We start from the raw sequence: 20,817 nt of genomic DNA on the forward strand, positions 1-20,817 counted from the left end.
AAAAGAACTGAATGTAAATGTAGGAAGCTCCTGTTTCTACATCCAGCCTCTAAAATCCCTGTGTCCAAGAGCAAATTTCTTAATCCTCTGAGCTTCATTTAAAATTATAAAACATAGGACTATAAAAATACATGACTGTCCCAGGACTCAGTGGAACTAGATATGTAAAGCAGCTACAAATGGTCATTCTCTGTCCTCTCTCCCTGCCCAAATGGCACACAAAAGGGACCTCTGATGCCCAAGTTAGGGTCTCTAAAGAAAGCATTTGGGGTGAAAGACTATTTTCAACACTTCCAACATTTTAAACCATCTAATGGAAAACCATGACTCTTGTGGGCAGTGGCAAGGTCTTGAAAGGCACAGAGGCCATGGGCCAGCATAATACAGAAGTCAGCTGGAGGAGAGGTGGGGCCTGCTCCTGCCTGCCTGTGCTATTGGTGGCCAGCCTTATCACACACAGGAGGACAGGCAGCCAGAGGTCCTTCTCTCTGCTGGAACCCCCAGGGCCAAGGAGAGGATGCCAGTGAATGAAGTAACAGCTTTGGTCGCTGTGGATGCCAAGGGGTTGACATACCACTTCTCAGACCAAGTGAATCAGAGTCTGGATGCGTTTGAAAGTTCCCTCGATAACGAGGGCTGTTTCAGTTCCCAGGGGACAGAGGGAGGGGAGCAGGAGCATTTTCTGTGCCCCTAAAAGCTTCTCAGGGAGGGACGGGCCTGATTTCTTCTCCTCTCCACTTTGTATTTTCAGGATATCCCGCACTCTCAGAGGACAGCGAGCCACTCGGGCTGCCTCCGCCAAGAGCGCTCACAGCACACGGCACTCCAGCACGCGTCTGCCCGCTTCCGCTTCCGCAGGCCACCGACGGGCTCGCGGGCAGGTTTCTAGGTCTCGGCTGACAAATGAGACGAGGAACTATACCCTCAGAGAGCTGCCATCAGGATGAAACATGGAAGTGCTCGACCACTCTAAGCTATCAGTAAAGGCTCTGGGGGAAAGGTCCAACTCCTCTCTCTGCTTTATACCTCAAGAAGGTGAAACCTAGAAAGGTTGTCTTGTTTACGTCTTGTTTATTTACGCCCCACTTCCTTCGGCTGAGAAGCTTACACGTGGTGGGCCCTTGGCAGAGAGGTCTGGGGTCTCCTCCCCCGCCGCCCAGGAACATCTCACACAGTGGCAAATCCAGGCAGCACCCACGTGAGCAGAGGGCACTCTGGTGGCTGATAAGGTCTTTCCTCTGTGAGCACACTCTGGAAATTCCCGTCCTTCTCAGCCCTCAAGTCAAGTTAAACAGTGATGTAATATTTATACACTTGTTTTTATTCTTCAGCTGACTCAGGTGGCTGAAACAGACGCCTTCTAGAACAAATGAAAGTGACTCGGCCATAACTAAAGAACCCTGGTGCTGGCTGGCCATACACAGCTTCCTAGGCCCTTTCCCTTCCTTTCCTAATCCCTGGGCTCGACTCTCCTGGGCATCCAAAGTACCCGCCCCCACACACACTCACACCCCACTCAAAACTTCCAATTCAAACTACATACAAAATTAGATAAACCTGAGGGCATGGCCTGTTTTCCTAATTGCGCTTGCTCTCTCTCTCTCTCTCTCTCTCTGGTTCTCCACTGGACCTATAATGCAACAGCTGCTGAAATGACTTATCCTTCCGCACACATTCATTTGTTGTGCAGGTGTTACAAAACAAACAAGGGGGGCCTGGGATGATACACTATTATTGAAAGAAGCCCCCAGGTCCGTTATGTCCACCGCCAGAGGAAAGACGTCTCTCAATGCCAGAGATTCGTAAAAAGGAAAGGAAATGTTTATTTAATGCTATACTAACTTAAAGTAGTGACCTAATGTCTTTACCAAAATCCCAAAGTCCCTTAAAACACCCACAAACAGACACAGTCCTTCCTTCCTTCCCCCTTTGCCCAGTCCAGAGTACCGTATCTCAGGAAAGGAAATAGAAGTCCATGGCTCAGGCAGTCCTCTGGTTATTCCCAGTTAGTACTCCATCTCGACCGGGAGACCTCCCTGGGTTCCTGGCACCCTCAGCTGAATCGCTGGGATCTCTGCTAAAACCAGGTGGTGGTTCCCCCTTCTAAAGCTGTGGGAGTCCCCACTCTGGCAAAGGCATATGGTCCTCTCTCCCAGGGCCACAGGAGTCCTCACTCAGCCAAAACCGTGTGCTTCTCCCTCCCTACAAAGCTGTGGGAAGGGAGAGTCCCCACTCTGCCAAAGCCGCGTGGTTCTCTCTCCAAAGGCTGCCGTGTCTGGGTTTAAATCCCCCTGCCAATCTTCGTCCCAGCCCCATTTCCGACTCCTCCTACACTTGGGCACACTTGCCCTCAATCTGCTGTCTTCTCCAGCTTTTCTGGTCACCATCGTGGGTCTGGGCAGGTGTGACCCCATGTCATGGAGCCAATCTTCTCCGAGCTCCCACGCAGGCGCTGTAACTTGGGGGACCTGCCCCCCAGTCCCATCTTGGGGGGAGGTCCCTTTCCATCCCCCTGGCCTAGAGCATGGCCATAGCTATTTAGCATATCTAAGTGACCAGCCAAAGGCTATAGGTATGTTAAATGACCATGCCATGGATTAGCTGCAAAGCTGCCCTGCATGTTCTTGCTCTGTGTGCCCCTTCCCCCAACTCACAACTGTGGGGGAAGGGGTGGAGACATCTTAAAATCTCCTGGACACCTTGAGTTCTGGACCTCATTTCAAATGCCTATTTGGGGTCCCCCCTCTTGGCTGCACCCTGTAACACAAGGGACTGGAGATGCCATTCATTACCAAAGCTGGCATGACCCTGACATCAGAATAGCTAAATAAAAGATATCGAATCATAAACTGGGACAAGTTCTATACAGAAGACAAACAAGGAGAAAGGGGTAGCAGACAGACTTACTTATCCAGGGTGGCCAGGGAAGACGCCTGTGGACAGACACCATTCAGGCACAGGCCCAACAGACGAAAAGGATTAGTTATGGGAAGCATGCAAGGGAGTTGGGGAGGAACCAGCATTTTAAGGACAGGGAATAGAATATGCAAAGGCCTGGAGGCAGAAAACAGTTCAGTGTACCTCCTCAAATGAAGGATGACCTAGTGGCTAAGTTGAATGAATGAGAGGGAAAGTGGCAGATAAAAGGTAAATGCGCTCGAAGGGGTTAGACCATGTGAGACTTTGTAGGTCACGGTTAGGTAGAACTTTAGTATAACCCCCTTGAACTGAGGTAACCTGTAGCTGAGACAGTGTTTATCAAATAGTCATTTGCTCCCTCTTGTACCCCAACCTCCCTTGCAATTAGACTGGGGCCATGTGATTGGTTTTGGCCAATGGATTTTAAGTGGAAATGCTACAGTCACTTCTAGACAAAGCAATTATGGGCTAGTGAGCCTCTTGCAACTCTCTCTTCCCCTGACACAGTGACCCTGGAAGTCATGTGTTCCGGATGACATAGTCATAAGAATGCACGAGGCAGCGCCGAACTTCGAACAGCTGAGATTTCAGGGCTTATGTATCTGTGGCTGCAACATTACCTAGCCTATCCCGATTAATCTCAATACATGCCTAAAAACTTTCAGCTCAGAGGAGCCTATTACCACAGCTTAGCACAGAGCAGGAGTTCAGGAAACAACAGTTCCCTTCCCTCCAGCTCTTAGCCTTCCTCTCTAAAATGCTGGGGAACAGGTTTAGATGTACTGCTCACACCTCTCTGCTCAGTCTCACACTACCCCCAAGAAACTCCCAGTGATTGATGCCTTTTTTCCAATGGAATAATTAATGTGTGGAAGGAAAGTCAGGGGACCTGTCTGTCCTGGGCCATACAGCAATCACCTATGAAAAAACTCACCATCCCTTATGTTTTGAAGCTTCCCGGTAAGAAAGAAAAGAAAAAGAAGGGAAGGGGAGGGGAGGGGAGAGGAGAGGAGAGGAGAGGAGAGAAAAAGAAAGAAAAAATAGACAGGGCAAAGTCTAGACCTGTTGTTCAGAGGTGGGGAGTGAGACGATGCTGTCTAGGGACCAACCCCAGCAGTGGTTACAGTCAAGTGAATCTGACCTCGAATCCCAGCCCGTTACTTACTAGCTATGTGGCTTTGGGCATATTACTCAATCTCTGAGTCTCAGTTTCCTCATCTATAAAATGGGGATAATGAGATTTGCGAGATGAGAGGCTTGCCTAGCACATATTATGTACTAAATCCAAGTTACAACTAGAACCCAAATACTCTGACTCCTAACCCGGGGGTCTTGGCCCAGCACAGTGCTGCCTCCAACGGCAAGTCCCCAGTAGCCTGAGGGTCTGATTCCTATGCATGTTTTATTGTTCCCTTGTGGTTGGAAAGGGGTGGATGTTGGGGAAACTTCCAAGAGCAAACTCATGAGCCCTGTGTGTCCCTTGCAACAGCTCAGCCTCTTGGGGACAGAAAGAGTTCATTCTGTTTTGTTTCACTTTAGGAAGTAGCCAAAAATTCCCCACTCAATGACAGCTCAGCTCCAGGAAGGAAATGACTTTGGATGAGATGCCAAACCAACAGTTGGAAACTGTCAAGGTTGCACAACCAAGAAGAGACAGCACAAAAATTGAGAAACTTCAGATTCCCAGGAGGAGGGCAGCAGCAGATGAGAAGGTAAACCTTGGTTGCCTTCCAGATCCCTTCAGATCCAAGAAGCTCCGTGCTCTCCTACTCAGCTGATACCTGGAACCACCCAGGCCCCCACTCCACACAGTGGCCAGAACAGTAGGTGCTCCCCAGGTGCAAGCCCTCCAAAATCTTGCCTTGGCTCTTGGTGAAAGCAAACTTGACCACAGCCTGGGCAACCCTGGTTGGCCCAACCCTTCCCTGTCCACGGTCTCAGCCCACCACGCACACTCCCACTGTCCTCTGGCTCGGGGAGGCCTCCGTGGCCTCCCTTTGGGTCCTCAAGCACCGCTCCCTCCCACCAGGCCTTTGCACGTGCTGTCACCTTGGCCTAGAAAGGCCTGTGCACTCCCTCACTCCAGCTGCCCACTCATCCTTCCAGCCGAGGCTTCAGTCTCACTTCCTCGGGGTAGTCTCCCCTGACAAGACCAACTCTTCCCTGTTCTACCTCTCTGTCCCCCCTACCTACGCTTCTCCTTCGAGCACTTGCTCTGTGGTTGGTTACGTGTCCCCATGTCATCACCCACACTAGACTCATGCTCCTTGAGGTCTGGGACCCTGTATTTTCATCGCCATATCCCCAGGGCCTGATACATAGCAGAAGACACTCAATAAATATTTTAGTTCATTACTGAGTCTCCTATCCAGCTCTGTGTATCTAACTCCCCATGGGGAGGAACGAGGGAGAGTCCACCTCACAGGTGAGGCACAGCTGGTTTCTAGCCTCCATCCTCAGAGCTAAAGCGATCTGAGCCCAACCATCAATAGGCTCAGCTCCTAGGTCTGCTTTCAGTGGCACTGAACTCCTGAGCTCCGCAGTGGTGGCAGACACACCATCCTCAGCTGGAAGCCAGTGTTGGCTCTCTGGCCTCTCCCTTGATTCCTGCTCCTAAGCCCCCAAGATGATGGCACATAGGCCCTAAAGGCTGCCTCACAGGCCCCTCCTAAGCCTGGTAGTCTAGAAAAGTTCCTCTTAGTATTAGGACTCTTGTGTTTTAAGCCCCAGAGTGATGATTGGCCCTAGCCCCTGGGGTCAGACTCTTCGAATGCTGAATGCTGGCCTGACCATGTTGTTTTGTTTTGTTTTAAGAGAAAAAGAGAGAAACATCAAGTTGTTGTTCCACTTATTTATGCATTCATTGGTTGATCCCTCTGTGTGTTCTGACCTGGGATCAAACCCACAACCTTGGTGTATCAGGATGATGTTCTAACCAACTGAGCTATCCAGCCAGGGCTGGCCTGACCATATAAATGCTGCCCCTGCCCCACAGACTCAGCTCTGCAGAGCTGCCCAGCAATTTCACCTGGTCACCATTACACAGGAGCAGTGATTCCCACAGTGTATTAGTCCCACTGGAATGTTAATAAGCGTCAAAAGAAAAAGGGGTTCCATGGTCAAATATAAGTGGGAAACACTGGCCCAAAGAAGTTTCTTTGCTACAGGACTTATCAGAGCTTTAACATGCCAGTGTACACTGTGAATCTCCGAAGGTCAGGGGCACTGATGAAAATACAAGATTTTCCAAGTTTAGTCATTCACGAACCTTTGTTTGCAGTGGGGTGCTGCCGGAGCACTCTCATAAGGCACATGGTTTGGGAAAGTCTACTCTACACCCTGACTTGCCCTGCAGTTGCCCTATACACACAATACTGTCTCCATCACAACAAGACATCTTTTGACCAGGACACAAAGGCAGCATTCCCCTTGCTGTCCTGACCCAGCGACTGGAGCTTCATCCAAGACCCAGCTCTTCCCCGTGGGCTCAGCGGAGCCTGGAGACGTGACGACATCCACGGCTGACTACTACACGACTGGCTTTGCCAGAGTTGGGAGGTGAAGTGGGGAAGAGAGGGTGAGAAAGGGTGAGGGAATGAACGTCATCTTACAGAGTAGAGCATCAACAGCCACTGCCTAGAGCAGATGGAAAAAAACTAGAAATGTGAGAACATGCGTCAAAACAAAAGTTGCAAAAGCAATGTATAGAGGAACTAAAAGTTATGATAGAAATTGTATTGGGAGGAAGGGGGAGAAGTGTACATAAGCCAAATCCTCTTCTAGGAAGTTATTGATTAATATTTAAATTGACAAATATGAAGAAGAATGATACAAGCACAGTATTCAGAGACAGCACCAATGTGATAAAGAATATCCATTCCCCAGTCTTCCTACATTTAGGAATTTCAGCTTGACATCCGGCTGCCTGGCTAAAAACTACACTTCCTGTAGCTAATTATGCTCTTGTGATTAAGGTCCAGCCAACAGAATCTACTGATGGGATAAAGACAGGAAAGAGCCTGCCCCCGCCCCTTCCTGCTGGATGGAATGTGGGAATGGCAGTAGGGCAGGGGCAAGCACCTCAGACTACAAGGTGGGAGCCACACGTTGAGGATGGCAGGATAACAAAAGAAGCCTGAATCCCTGACACTGCGAATCCACCATATCAGCCTTGGATTGCCAACATACATACTACTAATCAAAAGAAATCCTCCTGTAGTTCAAGCTGCTGTCAGTAGCCTTTCTGATCACAGCCAAACCAACCTAATAACTAATACAGAATGTGGTGCCCCGGAGGAGAGCTCCCAACAGCAAGGATCCAGACATTGCAGGCTGGAAAGCTGGTGACTCTTCATGAAGCAAAGCAAAAAAGTTGGTAAAACCACCATCACCTGCGACATTCAGAAGGCAGTCAGAGGGCACCTGTAATTGAGTGCACCTGTAACTGAGGGGCGATGTTGCAAATGTCCTGAATGTTGGTGCATGTGCCTTCTTTTTCAGGAACCTCCAATAAAAGAGAGATGAACTCTAGTGGACCGAGACCTTGTACGAGCAGAGTCAAAAAGGAAGACTCAGCCTGTAGCTGACAATCCAAGTTGACCAAGAACCCCCACGTCAGGGGCTCTGAAGAGACAGCCTCAGCAGGAGATAAGACCGTGGCCCTAACCTTTCTAATCACGATTCACCTTTCTCAGCTCCACCAATGAACCCACGAAGGGAGTTCTGTGAAGGACACAGACAGCCCGAAGTCAAATTAAGAGAGCTTCCTGCTCATGCAAGTTATTGTTTCAGATGGCCTCAAGGGAGCCTCGAGGTAAGCACACTAAATTAGGAGGAGAGGCAGGTGGGTCCAGGGCACAGGCCACTAAATGAAAGATCAAACCTTCCAGGGTTAAGAGCTCAGATAGGTCTACACTGAGTCAGAACTGATTAGAAGCCAAAAGACAAGAAGATGCTAGTTTTTTTATGAGAATTGTGTTGCTGAAGAAACCACATTGCGGGTGAGACAAAAGCTTGTAATTGTTTCACCCCTCCAGCTCCCAAACCCACACCAGCAGGAAGTGGGCTGCAGAAGCCGAGTAGCCCTCCATAAGGGCAGACTCTCTTCACTCCCCACTTCAGATGAGGCCACAGAAAATAACGAACAGGGCACTCCCCCCAACGCCCCCCCCCCCCCCCCCCCCCCCCCCCCCCGGCCTCCACCAAGGCAGCCAGAAGTTAAAAAACAGGTTGTTAGAGCTGCCGTTCTTAAACCTTCATCTGCATTAGATGAGACACTACCCTGGGAGTTTGTGAATTAGCAGATGAGGTGAGGCCCAGGAATTTGCATTTCTAACAAGTTCCCAGGTGCTGCTGACAAATAAGATCTGGGAAACACACTTTGAGAATCCCCAGTTTACTGAAAACAAGGAGCTGCCAAATGGGCCAAGCGAAGGGCTCACTCCCCTAGCAGAAGGGACCTTTTACAATTCCCATCAGCCAGATTTGTCACCTGCTTTAACAAGCACTACAGTGTGTTTCTCATTTCAAATGAGAGTTTTGATTGAATTCCTGTTCAGATCCCAGCACTGAGAGAAAAGACTAGTGTGAATCACCCGTAAATCCTGAGCCTTGAGCTGAAGGAAGGAACTGATTCCAGGTCTGTCTCCCCTGGGGAACGGGTGAGATGTTTTCTGTGTGGAAGACAGGTGTACATGGACACTCAGATGGACCAAAGTGGAAGACTGTAGGGAGACTGCTATCCCTCCAGTGTTTCTCCCTCCTCTTCTAGAGTAACAGAACCTTTAGTTGTGCCCATAACCTCCCAGCTAAAGATTACATTTCCCAGCCTCCCTTGCAGTGAGGTGTGATCATGTGACTAGATCCTGGCCAATGGGCTTAAGAAAGCAAGTTAGGTATGCAGCTTTCCAGACACACCCTTCCTACTGGCTGGAAGGTGCACTCAGGGGCACCTAGCAGCCCTCTCAGGTAAGGGTCAGCAGCTAGGTATCCAAGATGGCAGAGCAATGAAAAAGCAAGAACCAGATCCTCCACACCATGAAACCGCCCCATCAGGCCTATGCAGCTCGGCCTGAACAGGAGAGAGAAATGAACTGTCTTATCTAAATCACTGTAGTCTGCCCTTAGTCACAGCAGTGAACCTGAAATGCTAACACAGGAGACTACCGAGAAATGGCTAGGAGAGTAAAAACAGGTGACAATGGCCAGATTTGCTGGAGGACAGAGTGGGTAGCTGGGGAACAAGCCTCCTGTACTACTTTATTCTAATCTTATGGCCTCTGATGTGTGACAAATTGGATAACATGGTCTTCGTGATTAAGGCCAAGAAAACATCAAGAAACAGAGACCCACATACCCCGCTCTTCACACCATCAGACCAGCTGCCACCCACGGTACCTGGTTTCAAAAGACTTGGTGCCAGCATGGCCCCTCAAAGGCTCCCACACATCACCTCTCAGTTCAGGCCCAACCTTCAGAAAGTCTCTGTCAAATACAAACGTTATGACCTGGAGACATAGTTCTCTAAGGAAGCCACTTTCCACCTAGGTCTTTAGGCGTATGTGATTGTCAAGCACTGTTTTATGAAAATCTATTTAAAGCCCTTTAAGTGGTGGGCAGAAGTCAGGTTCTCAAACTGCCAGAGACAACTGAGCAAGGTCATAAACAATCTTCAACAAGTGCCTGCAAAATAAGGTTTAATTAATGCTACAATTAGGGAAGGGAAACCGGCTTTGACCAGTTGGAATACAGAAACTTAAACTGCTTCACACACACCCTCTATATTCACCTCCAAAAGGTAACAGAAATTTATAGCACTTTGTTTTGGGGGGAGCGCCTTGCCCCATGACTTAAAGCAATAGTGAAAGCAGCCAGGGGATTTGTGGATGTGGAGGCAGGCTTTACTCTCTCTTCCTCCAGCAATTTTCATCAGCAAGGCTGAGGGGAAGAGAAAGAGGTTTGGAGGGCAAAGGCAGACCTCACAGCCCTGGGAGGACAGAGGCAGCTGGGACAGGAAAGCAAGGATTTGAGTCAAGTTCTGTGCGGGAGAGGGGCTGACAGACAAAACAGCACTGTTTCCTAAAAGCCCAAACGCTGCGTTCTGCGATGAGAAAAGCTAAGGAGGAGGGCTCTGCACCCAGACAGCCTGGTGTGGCCTCCGTGTCCACCAGTGACCAGAGAGGCAGCCCCTGTGACTAATTTCTTAGTTGGATGGCAAACTCTTTCATCAAAGTTTTTTTGAAGATTAAAAAAGGTCTTAAAGCCAGAGTGTAGCTCCTGCCGAAACATGCTCGAGGGCCGGCCATGCGGGACCATCTTGTTTACTCACAGTTCAGGAGGATCTGGGCGGCCCGGTAGAGCTCCAGGTGGCGCAGCAGGTCCAGCAGCTGCTGGACGGTGGCCTGTCGCATCCCCCACCACCACAGCAGCTCCCGGGTGATGCTCACACCCTGCACCCGCTCCATTGACTTGATCTTCCGCAGCTGGGTCAGGTCTGTGATCACATAGGAGGCTGGAAGGCAAGTTGAGAGGACCTGCTTAGAGTTAGAAAAACAGTCCCTCCCCAAGGGGGTCAGCATGCTAACTAGGCTTTGCTCACCACACTTTCCCCATCTGCTCCCTGCCAAACCTGGAATTCCACCATCAGCTGGAGTCCACAGGCAGCCCAAGTTATAATGTTGATTCCATGTAATACTCACCGGGACCTGCACATTAACACTTGAACCTAAATATCAACTTTGCTGCTGCACAAGACTTCGGAGAAAGACCACTGGATGCTCGGGGTCAGGGGCCTAGAGCTTTAGCTGTTTATTTGCTCTGGGTGAGCCACTTCCACCATGGAACCTGTTTCCTCAACTGTGACAGCGGGGTAACAACTTTGCCTGCCACTCCCCCTGTAGAATAGAAGCCCATATAGGAGCTTTACGTGTTCTGTTCACTAACAGATCCCCAGAGCAGAGAACAGCACCTGGCACAGAGTGGGTGAGGCAGGGGAGGTACCCAGGGGGCAAAATGTAAGGAGGGGCTCTCTCTTAGGGCTGACTGTGCACTGTCAGACAGGCCAGTAAGCCAAGACAAGGGGAACAGGAAAATAGACAGGTAGTTAAATAAATAGCCAAGCAGTTTATAGCTATACAGTAAGTCGTAAATCCTATCTTCCCTACCCAAGGACACTGAAGAATAAATGGTTCAGCCCTGGACAGGTAGCTCAGTTGGTTAGAGCATCATCCCAATACACCAAGGTTGTGGGTTCAATCCCTGGTCAGGGCAAATATAAGAATCACCCAATTAATGCATAAATAAATGGAACGACAAGTCAATGTTTCTCTTTCCTTCCTCTCTCTAAAAAAATCAGTAAATAAATTTTTTTCAAAAAAGGAGTAAATAGTTTACACTTTTCCTCCTCAATCATAGGGTAAATAGCTTCAATCACCCTGCTCCAAGAGATAAATGACAGAAAGCCAGTTAGTGCCAGTTGTGCCATCCACACCCAAAAATGGAATAAATCTTATTTGGGGGCATCAGCATAAAGCTAATGAATATTCTATTAAGATCCTCCCCTAAGACTTCCTCTAAACACCCAGTCATTATTTGTGTTTGTTTGTTTAAAGATTTTATTTATTTTTAAAGAGAAAGGAAGGGAGGGAGAAAGAGAGGAGGGAGAGAAACATTGATGTGTGAGAGAAATATAGATATGTTGCCTCTCATGCACCCCTAACTAGAGACCCGGCCTACAACCCAGGCATGTGCCTTAATGGGAATTGAACTGGCAACCTTTTGGTTCACAGGCCAACACTCAATCCACTGAGCCACACCAGCCAAGGCTGTTTGTTTGTTTTTATTGAATTGAAGCATTTATAGAATCGTACACCTGATACCTATATAATTTTATTAACTCCCAGTCTTTAAAACCCTCAAGACTAAGGACCCAGTGCACACTCTCTGATCAGGGTGCACTCCCATGCCTCTCCCTTCCTCCTCTTCTTCCCTCCAGGTGCCTTTCCTCTGCCCTTCTCGCCAGTTCCAAGGGCCCTTCTTCTGCCTCTGTAACTTGTTTCCTGAGCCTACACAACTCAGCTGGCTCACTTTACCATGTCTGTAACTTTCTCAGTAAACTTTCTCTTATAATTTGAGTTCCTGGATCTGAATTATTTCTTTGCCAAATTCAAGAACAAAGGTCCAACTCTGCCAGTAAGATCTGGTGCCATTTCATTGCCAATGTCATCAGTAACATTTGCAGCATCTGAAGGGTAGGTGCCTCCTTATGCCTCTTTAAAATTTACCCTGAGCATCTCATTGTCCTCATCCCTAAGTCCGAACCCTCTCAGGGGAAACACAAATGAACAAACGAGCAAATGAATGACTGAATGAACAAGCCAGCCTACATAGCCCACCATTCTCATAGAACTGTTATAAGGGTAAAGAGAACCTGTGGATCTAAAAGCACTTTTCCAACTTTGAAGCACTGCACAAAATTTGCAGGGGTCTATGACTGGCAATACTAAAAATAATGCATTTCTGCACTGGCTGGTGTGGCTCAGTGGATTGAGTGCTGGCCTGTTAACCAGAGGGTTGCTGGTTCAATTCTCAGTCAGGGCATATGCCTGGGTTGCAGGCTGGGTCCCCAGTAGGGGGTGCTCGAGAGGCAACCACACATTGATGTTTCTCTCCCTCTCTCCTTTTCCTCCCCCTCTCTGAAAATGAAATAAAAAATAAAATAAAAATCTTAAAAAATAATGCATTTCTTCTTTTCATTTTTTAAATAAAATTAATGGTTGTTCACTAAAGGGAACTTGAGGAATGCAGGAGAAATGTAATAAAATAAGCCACACTGTATCCTATTAAGGTACTTCCCTTCTCACCGTCCCCCCCCCACACACATACACACAGGTGTGGTTCTGGATGCAGTTGTCACCAGGCTGTAAGATTTTGTAGCCTGATCCTATTTATTAACTTTATATCATAAGCTTTTCCAGTTGTCATAAGTCTTTATAAATGTTTTTTTTTCGAATGGTTACAAAGTATTCTGCTGAGTTTACTGAAATGAGAAAGGCATTTTATTTAAGTAGGAATAAAATAATCACGCTTCAATTCTAGGGTTTCAGAAATCACAAAGCAAGAATCTACGTAAATTTGACACAATATGATTGGGCACTACTGTATTCTAGGCCTGTGATGAGCTCTAGAGACCCTACGGTGAGTAAACCAGAAGCCCATGGAGCTTTTCTATTTGAAAAATACAAACATAAGTGAGTGAGGAAGGGGTCCAAGGGATGAAGCCCAGGAGAACATGACTGAGGGCTGCAATGCTGGGCGAGGGGTTTGGACTTGGCCCTAAGAGCCATGGGCGCAATGCTAGACCTCAGGGCCAGGAGGGACAGAATCATGTTGCACAACGCCCTTCCTCTGAAGGAGTAGGGAAGGGTGTGACAGTTTCCTGCAGAGCGAAAGCCTCCAGGAGAGTGCCCTGTTAGGATGGAAAGTTCCTTGAGTTGCAACTTTTCGTCACTGGAAACCCCAGGACAGTTTCTAGGACAGTAGGAAGTGATGTCAGCAGGGTCAGGGGCTGCTTTGGACAGCAGAGAGAAAACAGCAGCGAGAAACTGTGTTCATGCCTCCCACTCTTGGAGGCAGCATGATGTGTCACAAGAAAACCAGAAGCACAGGGCTGCCCCGGAATGCCATGGCTGTGGGAACTCAGCCATGGCTCTTAACCTCTGTGGGTTGCATTTCCTCCCACGCAATGAAAGAGAAATAAGAACTAAACTCTAAGTGCCTGTAGTTTGGACCTCCATGAAAATGATGTATCTTAAGGTACTGACTTAGTAACATCTAACTACACCTGTGAAACAGGGTCCAAACAAGATGGGGACCTCCGGGGGATGAGGCACTGCTGCGGGCCCTGTTACATACACCTCTTTTCTCCACACACACAGCTAATAGAACATTTGGAAAATGAGAGAAAATCAAAGTCCCCATGACATCCCACTTGGAAAATATCAAGAAAAGCACTGCTTACACTTTTGCTTCTAATCTTCCCGATTTTGCCCTGGCTGGTGTGACTCAGTGGATTAAGCACCAGCCTGCGAACCAAAGTGCTGCTGGTTCGATTCCCAGTCAGGGCCCATGCCTGGGTTGCAGGCCAGATCCCCAGTGGGAGGAGTACAAGAGGCAACCACACATTGATGTTTCTCTCGCTCTCTTCCTCCCTCCTTCCCCTCTCTAAAAATAAATAAAATCTCTAAAAAAATTTTTTTAATCTTCCAGATTTTTCTATCAATATAAAAATACATGCTTATGTCAGCAGGACAGTTTCAATGATGGTCTAGGCCCAGACTTTGGATTCAGAGGCCTGGGTTCTAATACTATCTCTGCTACTTACTTGCTGTGTGCTTGAGAAGGCCCTTCACCTATCCCTGTGCTGCAGTTTCCTCATCTGCAAATGAGGATAATAACAGCACCTGCCTCAGAGGTTGTTGAGAGTATTAGATTACTTATATGTATAGAAGCACTTGGAATAGTGGTTGGCACATGGTAAATGAGATATGAATGTTAGCTGTAATTACTAAACTAACTACACTCTTCAAAAAACCTGTTTTTATCCCCTTGGGTTAACACTATGTGGAAACCATCCCCCCAGGTGTGAGTTCCTGAATCCTTCAGGAGATCACCTGATGGATGCAGTGGAAAAGCTTGCCCTTCTTCAAAGTGCTCTGGAGCAGACCTGACACGGCCTCCTGAACTGACCTGCCCTAGGGTTGAATGCCCCTTGTCTGACTGAGAGAAGGGGAAAGCACTAAGGACCGTCCCCACCACCATGTCCCCTAAGCTTCTCAGCCTTTCATCTGTATTTTACAGGTGAGGAGAGTCATGTGCCTGAAGTCACACAGCTGGGAAAGGACAAAGCAGGGCTCTGCACAAAGACTGGTACATGCACAAGTGAGCAAGATGAGGAGCGCTCCAACAAGGGAACCCCTGTCCCTGGGTCCCTCAAAATACACGCAGGGTGGGTGAAGCTGTAAGAAGCCTGCTTTCCCCCAAGGGCAAAAGTGGATGCAGCTGCAATGACAGGGAAATGACCGGGAGGTAGCTATGTTATCTGTCAAAAACTCTCAGATTAAAAGATCATGCATATTTGTGGCTGTGTGGTTCTGAGTCACTTTAAGGGTGTTCCCAACCCCATTCCCCAGGACCTCAATCTGCCCTAAGGGGCTAAAATGATTGCAGAAGCCAAAATTCGCTAGGACTGGAAGGACAATCGGAGTCACTGGTTCTGCTGAAGGGGAAATCCAAGAGTGTGGTGACTTGGCAAGGACCAGCTAACTGGGGGCACGACTGGCTCCCAGCCCAGTGACCCCCGATCAACACAAAGAGCTGGCTCAAAGCCATCTCTATGGAGCAAGAAGTGGACACGTCCCACGTCCTCGCCAGTCATACAACCTCCAGTTCATCATACATTCAAGTGGTCTCTGATATCTGCCCTCGGCCAGGGGCTGTCCCAGGCTCTGGGAATAGAGGAGTGAAATGGACGGGTGAGGTCCCTGCCTTCATGGCGCTGACACTCTCTGGGAAGAGACCAGCCAAACGTGGAGCAAGGTCATGTCAAAGCTGTTAAGTGGAATGAAGGAAATAAAACATGGTGATGGGGTTGAGAACAATGGGGCAGGGCTCTTGAACAAGGTGACACAGGAACTGAGACCTAAAGGGCTATGGCCCTGCCAAAGGTGCCAGTGTCCTAGACCTCAAAATCTGGGAATATGGCATCTTATATGACAAAAGGGAATTTGTAGATGGAATCAGGTTAGGGCAGGGGTGTCAAACTCATTTTCACTGGGGGCCACATAAGCCTCACAGTTGCCTTCAAAGGGCTGAATGTAATTTCAACTCCTTAACAGTTAAGGAGTAGTTACATTTATACAGTCCTAAAATTATTGTGGCCCTTTGAAAGCAACCACGAGGCTGATGTGGCCCCTGGTGAAAATGAGTTTAACACCCCTGCATTAGGGTTTTAAAATGAGATTATCCTGCATTATCTGGTGGGCCCAGTGTCATCACAATGGTCCTTCTAAGAGGAAAGCAGGAGTGTCAGATTCAGAGAAGATACGATGACAAGGGCAGAGGTCAGAGAGAGAAATCTGACAGTGTTATGCTGTTGGCTTTGAAGGAAGGGGCTGTGAGCCACGGAATACAGGCAGCCTCTAGAAGCTGTAAAGGCAAAGAAATGAATCTCCTCCCCCAGGGCCCCCAGAAAGAGTGCAGCTCTGCTGACCCCTTGATTTTAGGACTTCTGACCTCCAGAATTACAACAGAATACATCTGTGCTGTTCTTAAGCCACTAAATTTAGGGTAATTTGTTATAGCAGCAAGAGGAAGCAAATACAGACTAGAAAGCCAGTCTTGGGGAATGCAGAAAGAAGACTGTCCCAGGCAGAGGAAAGAGCAAGTGCAAAGGCCCTTAGTCTGAACCAAGGAGGCCAGTGCGGCTGGAGTAGGGTGAGCAAGAGGGCGCACGAGGACAGGAGGTCAGAATCAGCATGGTGAGATTGCATCAGATTGGGCAGGCCTGGTGAGGAGTTCAGATTATACCCTAAACCACAATGGAAAGCCTCTTAGGACTTTGAGCAATTCTAGTGTCTCCAGGGCCTAAAAAGTTGGAGGTATTCCCCAGAGAGGGTGTACAAAAGGCCAGTACACACATGAAAGATGCTCAACAGCATTAGTCATTAGGGATACACAAATGAAAACCACGAGACACCCTGTCACACCTGCTCCAACAGCTAGAACCGAAAGAATAGGCAATAACAAGTGTTGATGAATATGCAGAGAAAGGAACCCTCATACACCGTGAAACTAACCCTCAAGCACTTTGGAAAACAGTCTGGTAGTTCCTCAAAATGTGAAACAGAGAGTAACCTTATGATTCAGTAATTCTACTCCCAAGACATATACCCAAGGGAGATGAAAACATGTCTGCACAAAAACTTGCACATGAATGTGCACCAGAGCACCGTCCACAACAGCCAAAAATCGAAAAGAATCCAAATGTCCATCAACTGATAAAATGCAGTATGTCCATACCATGGAATATTATTCAGTAATAAAAAGAAAGTAAGCACTGATTATGCTTCAATGGGATGAACCTTCAAAACATGCTAAATCAAAGTCAGTTGTAAAGAACCACATATTGCCCTGGCCGGTGTGGCTCAGTGGATTGAGTGCAATCAGTGAACCAAAGGGTCACCGGTTCTATTCCCAACCAGGGCCCATGCCTGGGTTGCAGGCCAGGCCCCTAGTAGGGGGTGTGGGAGAGGCAACCACACATTGATGTTTCTCTCCCTCTCTTTCTTCTTCCCTTCCCCTCTCTCTAAAAGTAAATAAATAAAATCTTTTTAAAAAGAACCACATATTGTATGATTATATTTATATAAAATGCCCAGATTAGGCAATACCTAAAGCAGGGGAAAATGAGAGGTGTGTGTGGGAATGTGGGGTGACAGTTAAGGGGTATGGGATTTCTATTGAGGGTAAGTAAAATGTTCTAACATTGATTGTGAAGAGGGATGGACAACCCTGTATATACTAACTGCCAATGGATTGTACACTTTAAATGGGTAAATTGTATGGTATGTGAATTATATCTCAATAAAGCTGTTTAAGAAAATTCGTAAGTGTGCCTTCTAGATCAATTTCCTAGTAGTTGTTCTGGCATTCACAGTTAAGGCCAACAGGAAAAAAAAACTAGAGGGAGTCTCTGACACAAAGTTTGCCCACTACCCAGGAAACATTCACAGTAGTTCAATCACAGATCACACCAGCAAAGGAATGCAGTGTAATCTGGAAAATCAGGTAGCAACCCACATTCTCAGAGGGGCCCTGACAAGTTACCACTGACTGTCTCTAGGGAGAGGAACAGGGAGGCCCAGGACCAGGGGAGGGCAAGACATTTACCTTCCTCTATCACAGGCTTATTATTTACATCACTTAACCCAGTGCATTTGTTACTTTTATCCATCAAAAATAATTAATAAAAACACACTGAAAATAAATCCATGTTGCTAAAGAATAATGTTTGGCAAGAAGAAATAATTGTGATATATTTTAAGTGAAAAAGTAGACTATTAGAATGTTCAAAATGGATGACTTCCGGCAAGATGGAGGAATAGGTGGACGCACTGTTCCTCCTCGTACAACCAAGATTAGAAAACCAATAATTTACAACAATAATTTACTATCAGAATAACACCCAGATCCGGCAGAGGATTTATCTGAATGGAAGTCGGGCAGCCAAGAAGTTGAAGTAGACGCGTTCATCCAGACTGGTAGGAGAAGACGAGCCCGGCGGGCGTGGGACTGGCTCGAGTCGGCGGCGCACGGAGGTTGGGGAAAGGTTTGGCGCGAAATCGGCGCGACAGCCATCCAGCGCGCAAGAAGGCAGCGGTGATCCCTGAGTATGCAAGCTGCGGCTGGCAGACCCAGAGGGGTAGCGATTGTGGACCAGGGCAGAAGTCGCGGCCCAGAAGCCCAGACAAGGGTCTGAGTCCAGGGGAACGGAACTACCGCCATTGTTTTCTCCCGCCCCGCCCCCACTTACAACGTCACAATCTAGCGACTGGGGTGCCCAGCCCCGGTGAGCACCTAAGGCTCCGCCCCCCCACTGTAACAAGAGCAACCAGACCGGAAAAAAAAAAGGAGAGACAGGGGGGAAAAAAATATGTTTTCAACAGAGCAGATCAGTCCCCCAGGACTCATCCTTTTGAGCGACCAAGAATTAGCCAATCTATCAGATGCGCAGTTCAAAACACTGGTGATCAGAAAGCTCATGGAACTGGTTGATTTTGGACGAAATTTAGATGAAAGAATGCAGATTACCATAAAACAGATGCAGGAAGACACGCAGAGGAGAGCCAATAGTGAAAGGAAGGAATATGAGTCTCAAAACAATACAGTGAACCAGAAGGAAGATAGAATCAACCAAGCAGGAAAGCATGATGAAATAAGAATTCAAAAAATTGAGGAAAGGAGTAAGAGCATCCAAGACACCTTTAAACGTTCCAATATCCGAATTATAGGGGTACCAGAATCGGAAGGGGAAAAGCAACAGATTGAGCACATATTTGAACAAATAATAAAGGAGAACTTCCCCAATCTGGCAAAGGGAACAGTCTTCCAAGAAATCCAAGAAGCTCAGAGAGCCCCAAAGAAGTTGGACCCAAGAAGAAACACACCAAGGCACATCATCATTACATTAGCCAAGGTAAAAACGAAGGAGAGAATCCTAGAAGCAGCAAGAGGTAAGGGGACAGTAACCTACAAAGGAGTTCCCATCAGACTGTCAGCTGATTTCTCAAAAGAGACCTGACAGGCAAGAAGGGGCTGGAAAGAAATATTCCAAGTCATGAAAGACAAGGACCTACATCCCAGATTGCTCTATCCAGCAAAGCTCTCATTTAGAATGGAAGGGCAGATAAAGTGCTTCTCAGATAAGGTCAAGTTAAAGGAGTTCATCATCACCAAGCCCTTATTTTATGAAATGCTACAGGGACTTATCTAAGAAAAGAAGATAAAGAAAAGACATGTATAGTAAAAGGACAGCAAACTCACAAATATTAACAACCACACCTAAAGCAAAACCAAAAGAAACTAAGTAAACAATTAGAACAGGAACAGAACCACAGAAATGGAGGGCACATGGAGGGTTAGTAGCAAGGGGGTGGGAGGAGGAGAGAGGGGAAAAAGGTACAGAGAATAAGTAGCATAGAATGTAGGTTGAAAATAGATAGGGGGAGGGCAAGAATAGTACGGGAAATGTAGAAACTAAAGAACTCATAAGTATGACACATGGACATGAACTAAAGGGGGAAATGTGGGTGGGAGGGGGGTACAGGGTGGAGGGGAGAGAAGGGGGGAAATGGGACAACTGTAATAGCATAATCAATAAAATATATTTTTAAAAAAAGAATGTTCAAAATGATGCTTTTTGAAAAATGTACACACATAAATAAATATGATTTTTTTAAAAGGCTAGAAGGCTCAAACACGTAGCACTCTGGTGGCACATGGTAAGAAGCCAATAAATGTTAGCTACTGTTGTTGTTTTCTTTTGTTTTGTTTTCAAATCCTCACCCAAAGAAGATGTGTTCATTGATTTTTGAGAGAGAAGAATGGGGAGAGAGAGAGACAGAGACAAAGAGAGAGAAACATTGATGTGGAAGAGAAACATTGATCAGTTTCCTGCCAAAAGTACCCTGACCAAGGATCAAACCTGCAACCTAGGTATATGCCCTGACCAGGAATCGAACCCACGACCTTTTGGGGTACTGGACAATGCTCCAAGCAACTGAGCCACCCAGCCAGGGCTGTTGTTTTTAAAATTATTATCGGTGGGGGGAAAAGGCAGAAAACTGTACTTGAACAACAATAAAAAATGTTAAAAATAATTACTGGTATCCAATATTAAAAATGGTTATCCCTGAGTGGTAGAATTTGAGCTTTGTTTCATTGTTTTCCACAGCATTTTGTAGTAAGCATTTATTATTTTTGTTACTGGTTTAAAGCAGGGTTTCTGAACCTCAGCACTACTGACAGTTTAGGCTGGATAAATCTTCATGGTGGGTGGCGGGGGGAGACTGGACTGTCCTGGGCACTACAGGATGCACAGCAACATCCCTAGCCTCTGCCCACTACTTCTCCCAAGTTGGGACAACCAACAATGTCTCCAGACATTGGCAAATGTTCCCAGGCAGCAAAATCACCCCTGGTTGAGAACAGCTAGGTTAAAATAGATGTTATTTGCTCAAACTGATTAATAACACACACATGTTCGTTTCTCTCAACTGAGTGTGTGTGTGTGTGTGTGTGTGTGTGTAAAATGTGGTGTAATCTAAATTTTAAAGAAAGGAT

General features: G+C 47.2%; 1 protein-coding gene across 2 annotated transcripts in view; it reads right to left on the reverse strand.

Moving 5' to 3' along the window:
• The window catches only part of IRAK2 (interleukin 1 receptor associated kinase 2), a 60,702-nt gene that overhangs the window by 38,456 nt on the left and 1,429 nt on the right, over positions 1-20,817 (reverse strand). For both annotated transcript variants that reach the window (XM_028518370.2, XM_036030821.1), the window contains exon 2: positions 10,247-10,429. In XM_028518370.2, coding sequence (XP_028374171.1) covers positions 10,247-10,429 — 183 coding nt within the window. The remainder of the gene's footprint in view (positions 1-10,246; positions 10,430-20,817) is intronic.

This window comes from Phyllostomus discolor, chromosome 7 (genome assembly GCF_004126475.2).
Source record: "Phyllostomus discolor isolate MPI-MPIP mPhyDis1 chromosome 7, mPhyDis1.pri.v3, whole genome shotgun sequence".
NCBI classification, from domain to species: domain Eukaryota; kingdom Metazoa; phylum Chordata; class Mammalia; order Chiroptera; family Phyllostomidae; genus Phyllostomus; species Phyllostomus discolor.